The 14,119-nt window shown below is 42.8% G+C and overlaps 1 protein-coding gene across 1 annotated transcript in view; it reads right to left on the minus strand.

Annotated features, from left to right (window-relative positions):
* The window catches only part of LOC129701762 (testican-1-like), a 381,487-nt gene that overhangs the window by 31,373 nt on the left and 335,995 nt on the right, over positions 1-14,119 (minus strand). The window contains exon 7 of the mRNA XM_055643175.1: positions 78-131. Within this exon, the coding sequence (XP_055499150.1) occupies positions 78-131 (54 nt within the window). The remainder of the gene's footprint in view (positions 1-77; positions 132-14,119) is intronic.

The following is a 14,119-nucleotide window of genomic DNA, read 5'->3' on the forward strand; positions in this document are numbered from 1 at the left end:
TTGGATAATACACTGATGAAGTCGTCCCACTCAGATTGGTAAAACAGGCTTGAATAATTATAGTTCCTTCAGGTTACCTTTTAAAGTTGAATGATTTGCATCTCTTCCTTCAGTTCTGGCTTTGATCCCCTCTAAAGAAAAAGCAAAGCACAACCAATGAATAAATGTAGATGTGGAAAATTAATTTCAAATAATCAAACGTTGAGTCTTCATTGAAATATATAGCTTCATCTTTTCTTCAATCAAAATGTAATATGTAAGGAACAACACAAAAGTTGAAAAAGCACCTTCATACTACTAAATAATTTAAAATTTATATGAAGCTATCAAAAATGGCATATTGTGCATTAGCTAAACGGCAAAAATTGCATGTTTCTTGCAGCATTAGTCAGAAGAATGTGCAAAATTAATAATTGCTGTGGATATTTAATGCTCCTTTATATCTGCTTTTAGTGAGAATTGTATTCAGATTACCTGAAATGCACCTAACAAGTATTGTGAAATTAATTTTTACCACAGCAATTAGCATTTCAATTATTTGCAAATTAAAACAATGTAAAATCATTAACCGTGGCTAATTAATTTCTTTCTTCCATTGCAACTCAAGTCAATTAAGTTGTCGTAAGCATTAGTTTAATTGATAAAATATTTCTCTGATGTAACGTATAAATATTCTTCTTGATCAGAAACCAGAGTTTGGACACAAAATGCTGGAGTAACTCAGCGGGTCAAGCATCAACAACAACAAAACAATCAGTTTTATTCGTCACTTGCACATAAAGAGCAAGTGAAATGAATTTGCCAGCAGCGGTACAATGAAAAGGAACACACAAAAACACAATAAAAATATAACACAAACATCCACCGCAGCATTCATCACTGTGATGGAAGGCACAAAATTTGGGCAGGCCTCCTCCATTTCCCCCCGTGGTCGGGACCTCAACCCTGCGCAGCCGCCGCTGAGGGCGTCCAGATGAGTAGACAAGGTAAAAAGTCTAGGTAAGTCCTGAATTGGTGTCTCCCCACCGGAGATTGCGGCTTCAGGTTGGTGATGGCTGCAGGCCGGCAGTCGAAGATTTAAAGTTCCCGCCGCGCCGTAGCCAGAAGCACCGCAGACCGCAGGACATGTGGAAGTCCTGTCCAGAGAAAAGGAAAAGGTGACATTTCAGGTCGAGACCATTGATCAGACTGATGGAGGGTCTCGACCCGAAAAGTCACCTATATTTTTTCTCCAGAGGTGCCGCCCTAACTGCGGAGTTATTCCAGCATTTTGTGTCTATCTTCGGTGTAAACTAGCAGCTGCAGTTCCTTCTTATGCAACCATAGTTTGGAAATGCATTTACGTTATTCTGAAAAAATTAGCTAAAGCTCACCTCAGACATTGTGAATATTTGCCCAAACCTTAATGAAATAGCCTAATTTACATTGGGGTTATATGGATTAAATTGCAAGAATACTTAACCTTAGTGCATCTGTATATCGTTGTGGCATGCAAATTATGTTATGTTTTGTTTCCTTGAAGTCTGTGTTCAAGATAAAACATGTTGTGTCGCAGTTCCCTTTTAATAGTTCTAACTATATTAATGGCTTCTACAGGCCATGACATTCTACAGGCTTCTACATCCATTGACGGTCACTCAAAACGAGTATGACTGTCCTCTTTTCGGTGGACGCCTGTGCGTGACTTTGTTTAACGTGGGGAGACTGGTACACTGACAGCCACCACACGGTTCTTGACAGAGCTGGGTCAGGATCCAGTGGCATGGAGGTCCAAGACGACCGGAGACCCTGTTCTGCTGCAGCCTTCATCCGCCTTCCCAGCCGTTGTGATGCTCCACCAAAGTCAGCCATCATCCTCCGCCTGTTCCACTATTGAGGTCTTGTTTGGATTGCTCTTTGTCAGGGACCACCCCCTCGACCGTACCGCCATGGGTGGGTGGCCCTACCAGGAGCACAGCTACAGACGGCATCGCTCTCAGGATCTTAGGACCACACAAGCTTCTCCACCACGACAAAGTGACAATCCATGGATTCTACATCTGGTTAGATCCACGGTGACATCAAGGTGACAATCCTCAGCTTTGACATCTGTTCTCACTCTCTAGATCACATAACTTCACTACCTCATGCACTTAATTTGCGTGTCACCACACAGTTTCGATTGTAACAATATAAAACTTACACAAGGTTTTTGATGGCAATAAATTTGTACCTGGTGATCTCTTACTTCCTGAAAGTGGAGTGGGTTCTGTGTCCACATAACAGCAGGGATTTTAACTCTGTTGGTTTAGCCTTATCTAAATCTCCCTCCTAAGGCCAGTCAAAGGTGGGGCAGAAAGTGTTTAAAAGCACTGGAAATAGTTTTGCACCAGAAGTGCTGAGGGAATGACCCTTCTGGATGTTATTCTGAACTCACACCCTCACACCTGCCAGCCTTCATCCAATTTGATTCACCCCACATGATGTCAAGATAAAGCTGCCTGTCTTGGATGAAGCAAAGAGTTTGGCCTCATGGTCAGGTGCTCCAGGAATATCGTGATTACCTATGTCCATAAAATCCGGTCTGGAAAATCCGGACATCAGGAAGGTGATGCAAGGCATCAGCAATGATATCCAGTGACATCAACAAATTACTCATGCTTAGTTTGGGCTTTCACAAGTTCACAAATTATAGGAGTAGAATTAGGCCATTCAGCGCATCGAGTCTACTCCACCATTCAATCAATCATGGCTGATCGCTGCCTCCTAATCCCATTTTCCTGCCTTCTCCCCATAACCCTTGACACCTGTTCTACTCAATAATTTGTCTATTTCTCCCTTAAAAATATCCACTGACTTGGCCTCAACAGCCCTCGGTGGCAATGAGCTCGATAGATTAACTACCCTCTGACTAAAGTAGTTCCTCCTCACCTCCTTTCTAAAAGAGTGCCCTTTAATTCTGAGGCTATGACCTCTCGTCCTAGACTCTCCCACCAGTGGAACCATCCTTTCCACATCCACTCTATCTATGCCTTTCATTATTCTGTAAGTTTCAATGGCTTTGCCAGGTTTGCTTCTAAATCTCAATAAAACCATGCTCCAACAGTGGACAAAAGAACTGAATTCTAAAGGTGAGGCAAGGGCGGTCGGATTCACGCTCAAAACAAAACAATTGAGGATGAGTGTGTTCTGCATTCTCAGCCACTGGATTTCGTTACAAGATACAAGGAATAAATCATCTCAGTTGCAAAGCATCCGATAACTAAATTGTCGGCATTAAACTACAGGCAGATAAGAATCACTTTATGTACGCAAGAGTATGCTTATTTTAGTATTTTTAAAAATAAGTTGTTCATTCAGAATGTTTCTTCACTAAGATATGCATTGTCAACAGCCTCTACTTTAATACAGGGTGAAGCGAACATGAGGAGCATAAACATGAAAAATAAATTATGGACAAAGAATAATGTAGTAAATAAGACTTGAGATAAAAGTCTTTCAAGAAAAATACAAAAGAGAATAGAACTTCTGTGTGTCTTCTTAGAAGCTAAATAGATTTCTTGGATTGAACGGCTAACTCCTTTGTATCTTTCTCAATAAAAGTAGCCAATCTGCCAAATCTTTCAAGCTCCATTTCAACTTTATTTTAAATTTTCTACATCAGAAGAATTAATCTCCCACCTTTCATTTAATGCCATACATGAATAGGCATAAAAGCCTTTTAGAGATTTGAATTCATTAAAATTCATGGAAAAAAGCAAGTTAATTTGTTGTAGAATAGAGTTATAAAAATGAATTTTCATGGAAAGGGCAGGTACAATTTCTGATCTCTATGGCTTATCCCAATGCATTTATAAATAAGATTGAGCTAAAGCCAACACTGTCAAGATAGAAGAAAGGTATATGTCGATCTTCTTTGATTAGAGACTCTCTATTTACACAGTTTAGCTATAATACTGGCACAGTGGCGTAGCGGTAGAAATGCTGCCTTAGAGACCTGGGTACGATCCTCACTACGATGCTGTCTGTACGAAGTATGTACGTGCCCTCGGTGAGCGCGTGGATTTTCCCTGGGTGCTCTGGTTTCCTCCCATATTCCAAAGACGTACAGGTTTGTAGGTTGATTAGCTTTGGTAAAGATTGAAAATTGTCCCTCGTGTGTAGGATAGTGCTCATGCGCGGGGATCACTGGTCGACGTGGACTCGGTGGGATGAAGGGCCTGTTTCCGTGCTGTATAACTAAACTAAGCCAATGATCCTTTGTATTTATCCTTGATATAGGAATTTGTTTGTCTTATAAAACACTCTGGCAGAAAACCCATCGTGCATTTTGCCCACCCCTTTCAATTTGTGAATGGTTACATATCAAAAGATTTCCCATTTGTAGTTCGAACAGTACATACATAAAATGTTTCAGCGACAAAACTAAAGCTTATTAAAAAGTATTATGTATGACATGTTCTCTCTCAGTTTTCTTCAAAATGGCACCAACCTGCCCTGTCCCTGTTCCTCGTAGGTATGCAAAATGATAGCAACAAACTTTCTGAAATATCATTCACTAGGCACAGCAAGCTAAATTGACCTTTATTTTCATTGGGTGACTGTAGACTTCCTAAAATGAGATTATATTAACAAACTGTCTTTTTTTCCCTAAGTGCAACTACAGTGGTGGAATGGACAAATAGAACAAACAGTATTTAAAGATTAATACGATGAAAAAATCCACAGGCCGTTCTTCCATCTTTCTAATTTCTTAGGATGTAACCCAGCAATATATATTTTTTAAAGTGCCCTAAGTTGACTAGTAAATAATTCTCCAAGGTACACAAAATTGCTGGAGAAACTCAGCGGGTGCAGCAGCATCTATGGAGCGAAGGAAATAGGCGCCGTTTCAGGCCGAAACCCTTCTTCAGACTCCATACTCAATTCTCCATATTCCTTTTACATGTCAACAGCTGAAAATACGAAGCATATTACCCCAATGTACCCAGGATACACCAGTTCTTGCTTGGCATGAATATATTTATTACGGCTTACTAAATGTTGGAATAATGTAACTAAAAACATATCATATAAAATCCTATACTTGAATTGCATTTTGCAATTGACTCCTTAAGTTGCTAGATGATGTTGGTTTTTTTTATGATTTAAATCAATAACCATTGCAAGGTTATCATCCAAAAAAGAGGCAAGTGTTTTATTGTCATATGTCCAAAAAAGAAACAATAAAACTCTTACTCGCGGCAGCTCAATAGATATGTAAACATAGTACTAAACAATGTAAACATCGTAGCACTAACTATTTGAAAAGCTATGTTTTTTTCTGATTATTGGCACATTTGTATATTTATAATTTCAATATCCAGCAAATACACTAAAGGGAAAATATCGCAGCTAGACCGTTTGTGTATCTTTGCATATTTTGAACTTTTTTTTCTGTGGCATGTTTCTGAAGGTGGATGGTGTACTATTGCGGCGAGGTTTATCTGAGATCTTGGTAAATAGTAACTAACAGACGATGTCCTTCATTACATCGAAAATTTGTAGGCCGGGTAACATAAAGATTACTTACAAATTATAAGTTGGAGTGAGTGAATTCCATACCAATGAATATACAAAAATTAGAAATGTAGGTAAAATAAAATATTGGATCTGAATGGGAAAAAAGGGCAGAGAAAAAAAAAATCTGCACTTTAAAATCCCCAACAGTTAAGTCATTAAGTATTGAGACCATAACCTTGCAATAACATATTTTTGCTGCCAGAGTCTGACATGGCAGTAATTTTTGTCGCATCATTAAGAGGTCCGCAGAGAGAAACGCACAATATTAAAAACAAATTAAAAATGAAATTAACACTTACATTTAAAATGAAAACTTTTAAAGAAAACTAACATTCAGCAAAATAAAATTTAAAAAAGCTTACAAATAACTAAAAGCACATAAAGTTCCACAGTGAATCTCAAAAGGACATAATGTTTTCTGTCTCCGCAGCCTGGCACCCAGGTTCTAATCAACTGGTGTATGTCGCCATGTCAAACATCACCTGGTGGAGAATGTGAGAACTAGCCTGGGGCAAATACTGAGGAAACTACAGAGCTCCATCACTGTGCATCCAGGAGACTTCAATAGTGGATAATAATGAATTCATGTGGCACCAACGAAGTTTTGAATGTCTGTGTTTGACGATGCATGCATGCACATCTCAAATTGTTTGTCCTATTAAATGGGGAAATGGTGACTGCCTCATTCTGACCATACAATGAAGATAGACATATACTGAAGCTTTGCTTAGTACAGCACCAGTAACATTCAATAGACTTGTAGAAGCAAGGGACTACAGATGCCGGTTTACAAAAAACAGACACAAAGTACTGGAGTAATTCAGCAGGGCTGGCAACATCCATGGTGAACATCGATAGGTGACGTTTCGGGTGAGGACCCTTTTTCGGTAGACTAGTGTTGGATATCAAGCACTGTTGGTTTAATCCTTGGTCTTGACTCAAAATGTCACCCTTTTCCCCAGAGATGCTATCTGACTCGCTGAGTTGCTCCTGTTATTTTTGTGTCTATCTACTGTTTATCCTTTATCTGTGTGGACGGCTTGATTGTATTCATGTATAGTCTCTTCTTTGACTGGGTAACACGCAAACAAAAGCTTTTCACTGTGCTTCGGTACACATGACAATAAGAAAACTAAACTAAAGCAATTAAAACTAAACTAAACGGATTCAGTCACGTTTAAAAAATACGAACATTTTGAATGTGGGCTCCTTTAAATCTGTTTGTTCGGCTGGGGCAGCGATACTTAGGAAAGAGAACAGTTGGTGAAGAGCTGTGCAATACCCTGAAGGGCGACGTAAATTCTTCCTGTAATTCTATTGTTCATCTCTAGTGTTGAATAATGTCACGAAAAAGAGCTTTGCTCAGAGTGGAAATAGCTGTTGAACTTGTCTATTGTTTCACTCAACATTTGCATGCATTCCACGTTGCTGCTACGATAATTGGCATCAGGGAATGAAAGGAGATTAATTAGATAGTTACTGGGCAAAGTGTTGCTCTTCTTTCGTGAGACCTTGCTTCTCTGCTGGAGGGGATACACCATGGTTTACTGGGACCATGGTGCATTTCACCGACACATCTTCTGTACTTGGTTCAGTTGTGTCATGACATAGTACAGGTGCACAACCTTTTATCCGACGATCCAAATAACGAAAAGCTCCGAATAGCGGACATTTTTTCGGTCCTTGAAGAAAGGTCCTTGAAAACGTTCACGGAGGGCGGCCCGCAGAGGTGACAGCGGAACCTCCGGTCGGTCCTCGAAGAAAGGGGAACTAAATCCCCATTCATAAAAGAGGTGAGGGTATATTGCGCGGGAGGGTTAATAATTGACAATATGCCGCTGCCTTCCCGCTGGGTTAAACAGTTCCCACGGTAGACTCACGATACACAGTGTATCGTGAGCCTTGCGTGGGAACTTTTAAACTCAGCGTGCAGGCAGCAGCAAATTGTCGCTCCCTTCAGTTTCACCCCACCTACACCCCTCTGCTTCCCGGCCATGTGTGTGACCCCTTCCCTCCCCTCTCCAGCTCCCCGCTCATTGCACCGGCGCGGGGGCTTTGCACTGTCTTCACGTCGGCGATTCTAGCAGCGCAGTGCAGTCACCGGAAACGTCAGGACCAACGGGACACCGACCCCCAGGCCCACCGCAAGCACGGAGAACCCAGAGACCCACAGCCAACAGCAGCCCAGCCCCGTTCCAACTCCAGAGGAAAACTGCAAACTGGCCGGAGACGTCAGGACCACCAGAAGCCGCTTCCCGATGGGCCGCTACGGCGACAAGTGGCAGTTCGCCCACAGCCCGAGCTGCGCCCTCTCATCGGGACACCGACCCCCAGGCCCACTGCAAGCACGGAGATCCCAGATCAGCAACTCCAGCCCAGCCCCGCTCCAACTCCAGAGGAACACGCAGTGTATGGGCAGAAGCTGATAGTGTGGAAGGTACTTCTTGTTCTTGGGGTCACGCAGCTCGGGCTGTGAGCGAACTGCCACTTGTCGCCGTAGCGGCCCATCGGGGAGCGGATTCCTCTGGAGTTGGAGGGGGAGGGGGGTATTGTGCTGTTTGATCGCCCCCTACTATTCCAGGGACAGGGAGACAGGACGTTCACCGAGGGCGGCCCGCAGAGGTGACAGCGGAACCTCCGGTCGGTCCTCGAAGAAAGGGGAACTAAATCCCCATTCATAAAAGAGAAGGTGAGAGTATATTGCGCGGGAGGGTTAATAATTGACAATCTGCTGCTACCTGCCCGCTGAGTTAAAAAGTTCCCACGGTAGACACGATACACAGTGTATCGTGAGTCTTGCGTGGGAACTTTTAAACTCAGCGTGCAGGCAGCAGCAGATTGTCGCTCCCTTCAATTTCACCCCACCTACACCCCTCTGCTCCCCGGCCATGTGTGTGACCCCTTCCCTCCCCTCTCCAGCTCCCCGCTCATTGCACCGGCGTGGGGGCTTTGTACTGTCTTCACGACGGCGATGGCTGCAGGTCAGTGCAGTCACCGGAGACGTCAGGACCAATTGGACGTCGACCACCAGGCCCACCGCAAGCACAGAAATCCCAGAGACCCACAGCCAGCAGCAGCCCAGCCCAGCCCCGCTCCAACTTCTTCTGCCGGGATCAAGGCGCAAACTCGCGACCTTGCGGATATGAGCCGAGCACTCTACCACTGAGCCAGCCATTAAAATCTACGCAAAAAAATTTCCATTCCGAAGACCGACAAATTCTGAATTACGAAAGGTGTCTGGTCCCAAGGCTTTCGGATAAAAGGTTGTGCACCTGTATATACAAGATGACTACGCGGCACCTTGGATTTGTCCTGGAGTTTTAGCAAATCGTGGATTGAATTAACGAAAAGGATGGCGTTTAGTGTTCCAATAAGAGATACAGTGCTGAAACAGGCCCTTCGGTCCACCGAGTCTGCGTCGACCAGCGATCCCTGCAGACTAACACTATCCTCCACACACTAGGGACAATTTACCAAGCCAATTAGCCTACAAACCTGTACGTCTTTAGGGTGTGGGAGGAAACCCACGCAAGGTCACGGGGAGAACGAACAAACTCCATACAAACAGCACCCATAGTCAGGATCAAACCCGGGTCTCTGGCGCTGTGAGGCAGCAACTGTATCATTGCGCTACCGTGTCACCCTATTTGTTCTTGCTGCAGATAATGTTGCAGAAGGGAGGAAGGTGTTCATTTTGCTCACCTCTGTAGGTGCTCGGGTGTGTTAGTACCCTTTGCTAACACACTCAAGGCAACAAACAAGACATTTGAAGTTCAAAAGAAACAGCAGAATTGCCCCACTGAGAGTTCTACAGTGCAGCAGTATGCATTTAACAGCGGGAATCATTACTGGTGGTGGACTTGTGAAGGATTGTTGAACATTACAAGTTTCATATAAGTTTTGCGGAGATGTTGCAAAACTTGTGAAATTCTTTTTGTGTTTACTCAAAGGGGGTTGGTGAGAAAAAAAATGAAAAAACTGAACTTCAATCACTCGAGTATTTGGTTAAACTAGCTAATTACCACAAGCAAGATTATCCCATTCCCAATCTGACTGTGCTAGACTACGTTTAACAGTGGGAATTAGCATACAAGTGAAATCATTGCATAATCTGTGGCAGTTTTGAGAGGGGTTGTTGATATTGCCCAGACAGTGGGGACAACAGCCAAGCAAGCACAGGATTTGCAATTAATTTCTTTGGTGAATCTGTGGAATTCATTGCCACAGACGGCCGTCATTGGGTATTTCTAACGTGGAACTTGACAGATTCTTGATTAGTGAGGGTGTCAAGGGTTATAGGGAGAATTGGGTTGAGAGGAAAGATAGATCAGCCATGATTCAATGGTGGAGTAAACTTGGGCCAAATGACTTTATTCTGCTCCTATGACATGAACTTAGGAACATTAGCAAGCCACGCACCTAGTTGTCTCCCAGGACAAACTGACACATAACATTTACAACATGTGAGAAAATGATCAGGCCATATGCCAAACTATATAAGCCATATAGTTTTGTGATAGCTCTGCACCTTTTCCATTGTGTTATGCATATGTACATTTTTATCCACATTAAGGGGGAAGAGATGTCATGACCTGAATGGTTTCCATGGTTTAACATCACCTGGTGGTTAGATTCTTTACAAAATAAAATGGATTTGGCCAGTGATAGCTGGTGGAGTTCGAATGTTTCTTTACGCAATGCTTGCCCACACTGCACACCACAATTATCATGAAGACAAAATAGGCTTGAAACTGGGGATGAACACAAAATAGTATGTTTGCTGAAACTGCTTCATATAAGTAGTTCACCAGGGAGGATAGAACTAAAGATAGACACAATGTGCTGGAGTAACTCAGCGGGTCAGGCACTTTCTTTGATCAATACATTTTCTTGACGTTTTGGGTTGGGTCCCATTTTCAGACTGAAAGTAGGGGATAGATGGGGATGATCTTCCAACCCCCTCCCCCCACCCCCTACTTCAGTCCAGTTTAGTTTAGTCTATTGTCATGTGTACCAAGGTACAGTTAAAAGCTTTTGATTTTGTTGCATGCTAACCAGTCAGCGGAAAGACAACACATGATTACAATTCAGCCAGTTACAGTGTATAGATACATGATAAGGGAATAATCTTTAGTGCAAGGTAAATCCGGTAAAGTCCGATTAAATATGGTCCAAGGGTCATCAATGAGGTAGATAGTAGTTCAGGACCGCTCTCTAGTTGTGGTAGGATGGTTCAGTTGCCTGATAGCAGCTGGGAAGAAAGTCCCTGAATCTGAAGGTGTGCGTTTTCACACCTATACCTTTTGTCCGATGGGAGAGGGGAGAAGAGGGGGTGGCCAGGGTGCAACTCGTCCTTTCAGTCTGAAGAAGGGTCCTGACCAGAAACGTCATCTATCGTTTTTTTCCTGAGATGCTTCTTGACCCACTGAGTTACTTCAACATTTTGTGTCTATCTTTGGTATAAATCAGCATCTGCAAAGGTAGGACAAATGCTGATTTGCCCCATCATCATAATATACCCAGTATTGGCACATTCTCTTAAAATCATAGAAACATGGAAAATAGGTGCAGGAGTAGGCCATTCGGCCCTTCGAGCCTGCACCGCCATTCAATATGATCATGGCTGATCATCCAACTCAGTATCCTGTACCTGCCTTCTCTCCATACCCCCTGATCCCTTTAGCCACAAGGGCCATATCTAACTCTCTCTTAAATATAGCCAATGAACTGGCCTCAACTACCTTCTGTGGCAGAGAATTCCAGAAATTCACCACTCTCTGTGTGAAAAATGTTTTCCTCATCTCGGTCCTAAAAGATTTCCCCCTTATCCTTAAACTATGACCCCTTGTTCTGGACTTCCCCAACATCGGGAACAATCTTCCTGCATCTAGCCTGTCCAACCCCTTAAGAATTTTGTACGTTTCTATAAGATCCCCCCTCAATCTTCTAAATTCTAGCGAGTACAAGCCGAGTCTATCCAGTGTTTCTTCATATGAAAGTCCTGACATCCCAGGAATCAGTCTGGTGAACCTTCTCTGTACTCCCTCTATGGCAAGAATGTCTTTCCTCAGATTAGGAGACCAAAACTGTATGCAATACTCCTGGTGTGGTCTCACCAAGACCCTGTACAACTGCAGTAGAACCTCCTTGCTCCGATACTCAAATCCTTTTGCTATGAATGCTAACATACCATTCGCTTTCTTCACTGCCTGCTACACCTGCATGCCTGTTTTCAATGACTGGTGTACCATGACATCCAGGTCTCGTTGCATCTCCCCCTTTCCTAATTGGCCACCATTCAGATAATAAACAGTTAAAGAAGCAGACAGTTAAGGATAGCTTAGTAAGTCTACTTTTGAACTCATATGAGTGCTTCTCCACTCTCTATCTAACTGCTTACTTTACGGATTAATCTCTGATTCATTTTGCAGATCTTACTTCCCAGCTAATTCTCCATAATCTTCACATTGCCAAACAAAATGATTAATTACGAATAGAATACGTAATTAACCCCCGAATCTCATTTGTCAGAAAAGTATTAAGTAAAATCAAGCATATAATTGCAAAAGAGATCTCTGGAAGACAGACTGCAGTCAACAGAGGAAATTATGAAAACATTCAGGAAATATAGCGGCTGCCTTGACACATAGAAAGTATTAACTCGTGTTAAGCCTTGCATTGGAAAGTGGCATGTAAAAAAATTATCATTACTCACCGAGTGGAATTTATTACCTAAAAGCCAGAAGTTTTGAAGTGGCACCGACTCTGATCTATGATTTAAAATGAAACTTGAAGAAAATGGTTTGACATGCGAGTAATGAAAGTGAAAGTGGCGTGCTAAATCCTTGCATGATTCCTTGATACCTTGGTAATTGTGCGAGAGAAAGAAAAAAATATCTTTCAACAGTGTTTGGTGACGGTCGGAGAACAAACCATAACCCACAAAACCAGAGAGTTAGCAGCAACAGGTAAGGGAAGGTACACAAAAATGCTGGAGAAACTCAGCGGGTGCAACAGCATCTATGGAGCGAAGGAAATAGGCAACGTTTCGGCCCGAAACGTTGCCTATTTCCTTCGCTCTATAGATGCTGCTGCACCTGCTGAGTTTCTCCAGCATTTTTGTGTACCTTCGATTTTTCCAGCATCTGCAGTTCCTTCTTAAACAGGTAAGGGAAATTGGGTTGTTTCTTACAAAGATAAAAGAAATAAATTATTTGTCCAGTAAACCATATTTTTTGAGCTGCAAATAAGGAGACCAACACTGTACACACTACTCCAGACATGCCAATGCCCTTCATAACTGAAACAGAAGGCCTCCCGACACCATGACTGCCATTGTTTCATGAGCCATATTCCTAATCTCTTGTAGCACTGTAATAATCTCTCCCTGTGGATTCATTTGAATCCAATTAACTTTAATTTCATTTGAATCGCTAAAGATGCCATTGTTTTGTTTGGAGATGAGATGTTGGTCCTGCTGTCCCGAGTGGACACTTGGAAGGAGCAATAATTCAGATCATGTGTTCATCCTTCAATTTGAGCCTCTTGCATCCTTCTGTGTCATCTATGGCAGTGTTCTTTCCATTGCAAATGTGAAAATACTTTTTTGTGTACCTCATCCATTCTCGCACATGACCTACTAGAATTTTTTTTTAAACACTGTTGTTTTAAGATAAAGCATTCACATTTTCCTGAGGGAGATAGGGAAAAAAAAACTGCAGATAGAAAAAAGGTGGAATCTTGAGCAAATAACAATGCTGGCAGAACTCAATGGATCAGGCAGCATCTGTGGAGGGACTAGACAGATGGAATGGACCCTTCTTCAGATAGATGGAGAAGGGGGTGAAAGCTGGGGAGGAGATGTGGGGGGGAGCAAAGCCTGGTAAGTGATAGGTGGATACAGGGGAAGTGGAGTGTGATTGATAGATGGGTGGGGTAAGTAACACATGAAAAGGAGATAAGGTTGCCAGATAAGGGGTAAAGCCGGAGGGAGGGATAGGCGGGCAGGAGAGGTAGGGAAATAGGGAAACGGGGAATGGGAGATGAGCGCTCAGAAGAGGAGAATGGAGCAGGTTGCCTAATAATCCTGCACAAGTTATTACTGCAGCTTCCCGACTGGAACGGTCTCTGTAACTTCAGTTTTAAATCCATAAAGGCATTGGGGTGATTCAGGGAACTACTCAATGTAACCTATTTTGAAGAATTTCTCTTCCTCTCTACGACGGGAGTCCTGTAAGACCATTTCTCATGCTTCCCCCCCTCCCCATTATGGAGGGAGATAGTGGGGAAAAAGTTTGCACACTAGGGGAGGGGCGGGTGGGAAAGAGAGGTGGGGTAGGAGGGCTATTGCTTGAAATTGGAGAATTCAATGTTCATATAATTGATAATCAGAAAAGGATAGTTTACATTTCGGTCCACCTGAAGAAGGGTTCCAACCTGAAACGTCACCTATTCTTTTTCCCCACAGATGCTGCGGTACTCCAGCATTTTGTGTCCATCTTTAATGAAAAACAGCCTCAGCCTGCCCCAGAAAGGAAGGAAGATCCTCCTATGTGAAAGAAGCGTGAATTACATTAAG

The sequence above is a fragment of the Leucoraja erinacea genome, chromosome 11 (genome assembly GCF_028641065.1).
Source record: "Leucoraja erinacea ecotype New England chromosome 11, Leri_hhj_1, whole genome shotgun sequence".
NCBI lineage: Eukaryota > Metazoa > Chordata > Chondrichthyes > Rajiformes > Rajidae > Leucoraja > Leucoraja erinaceus.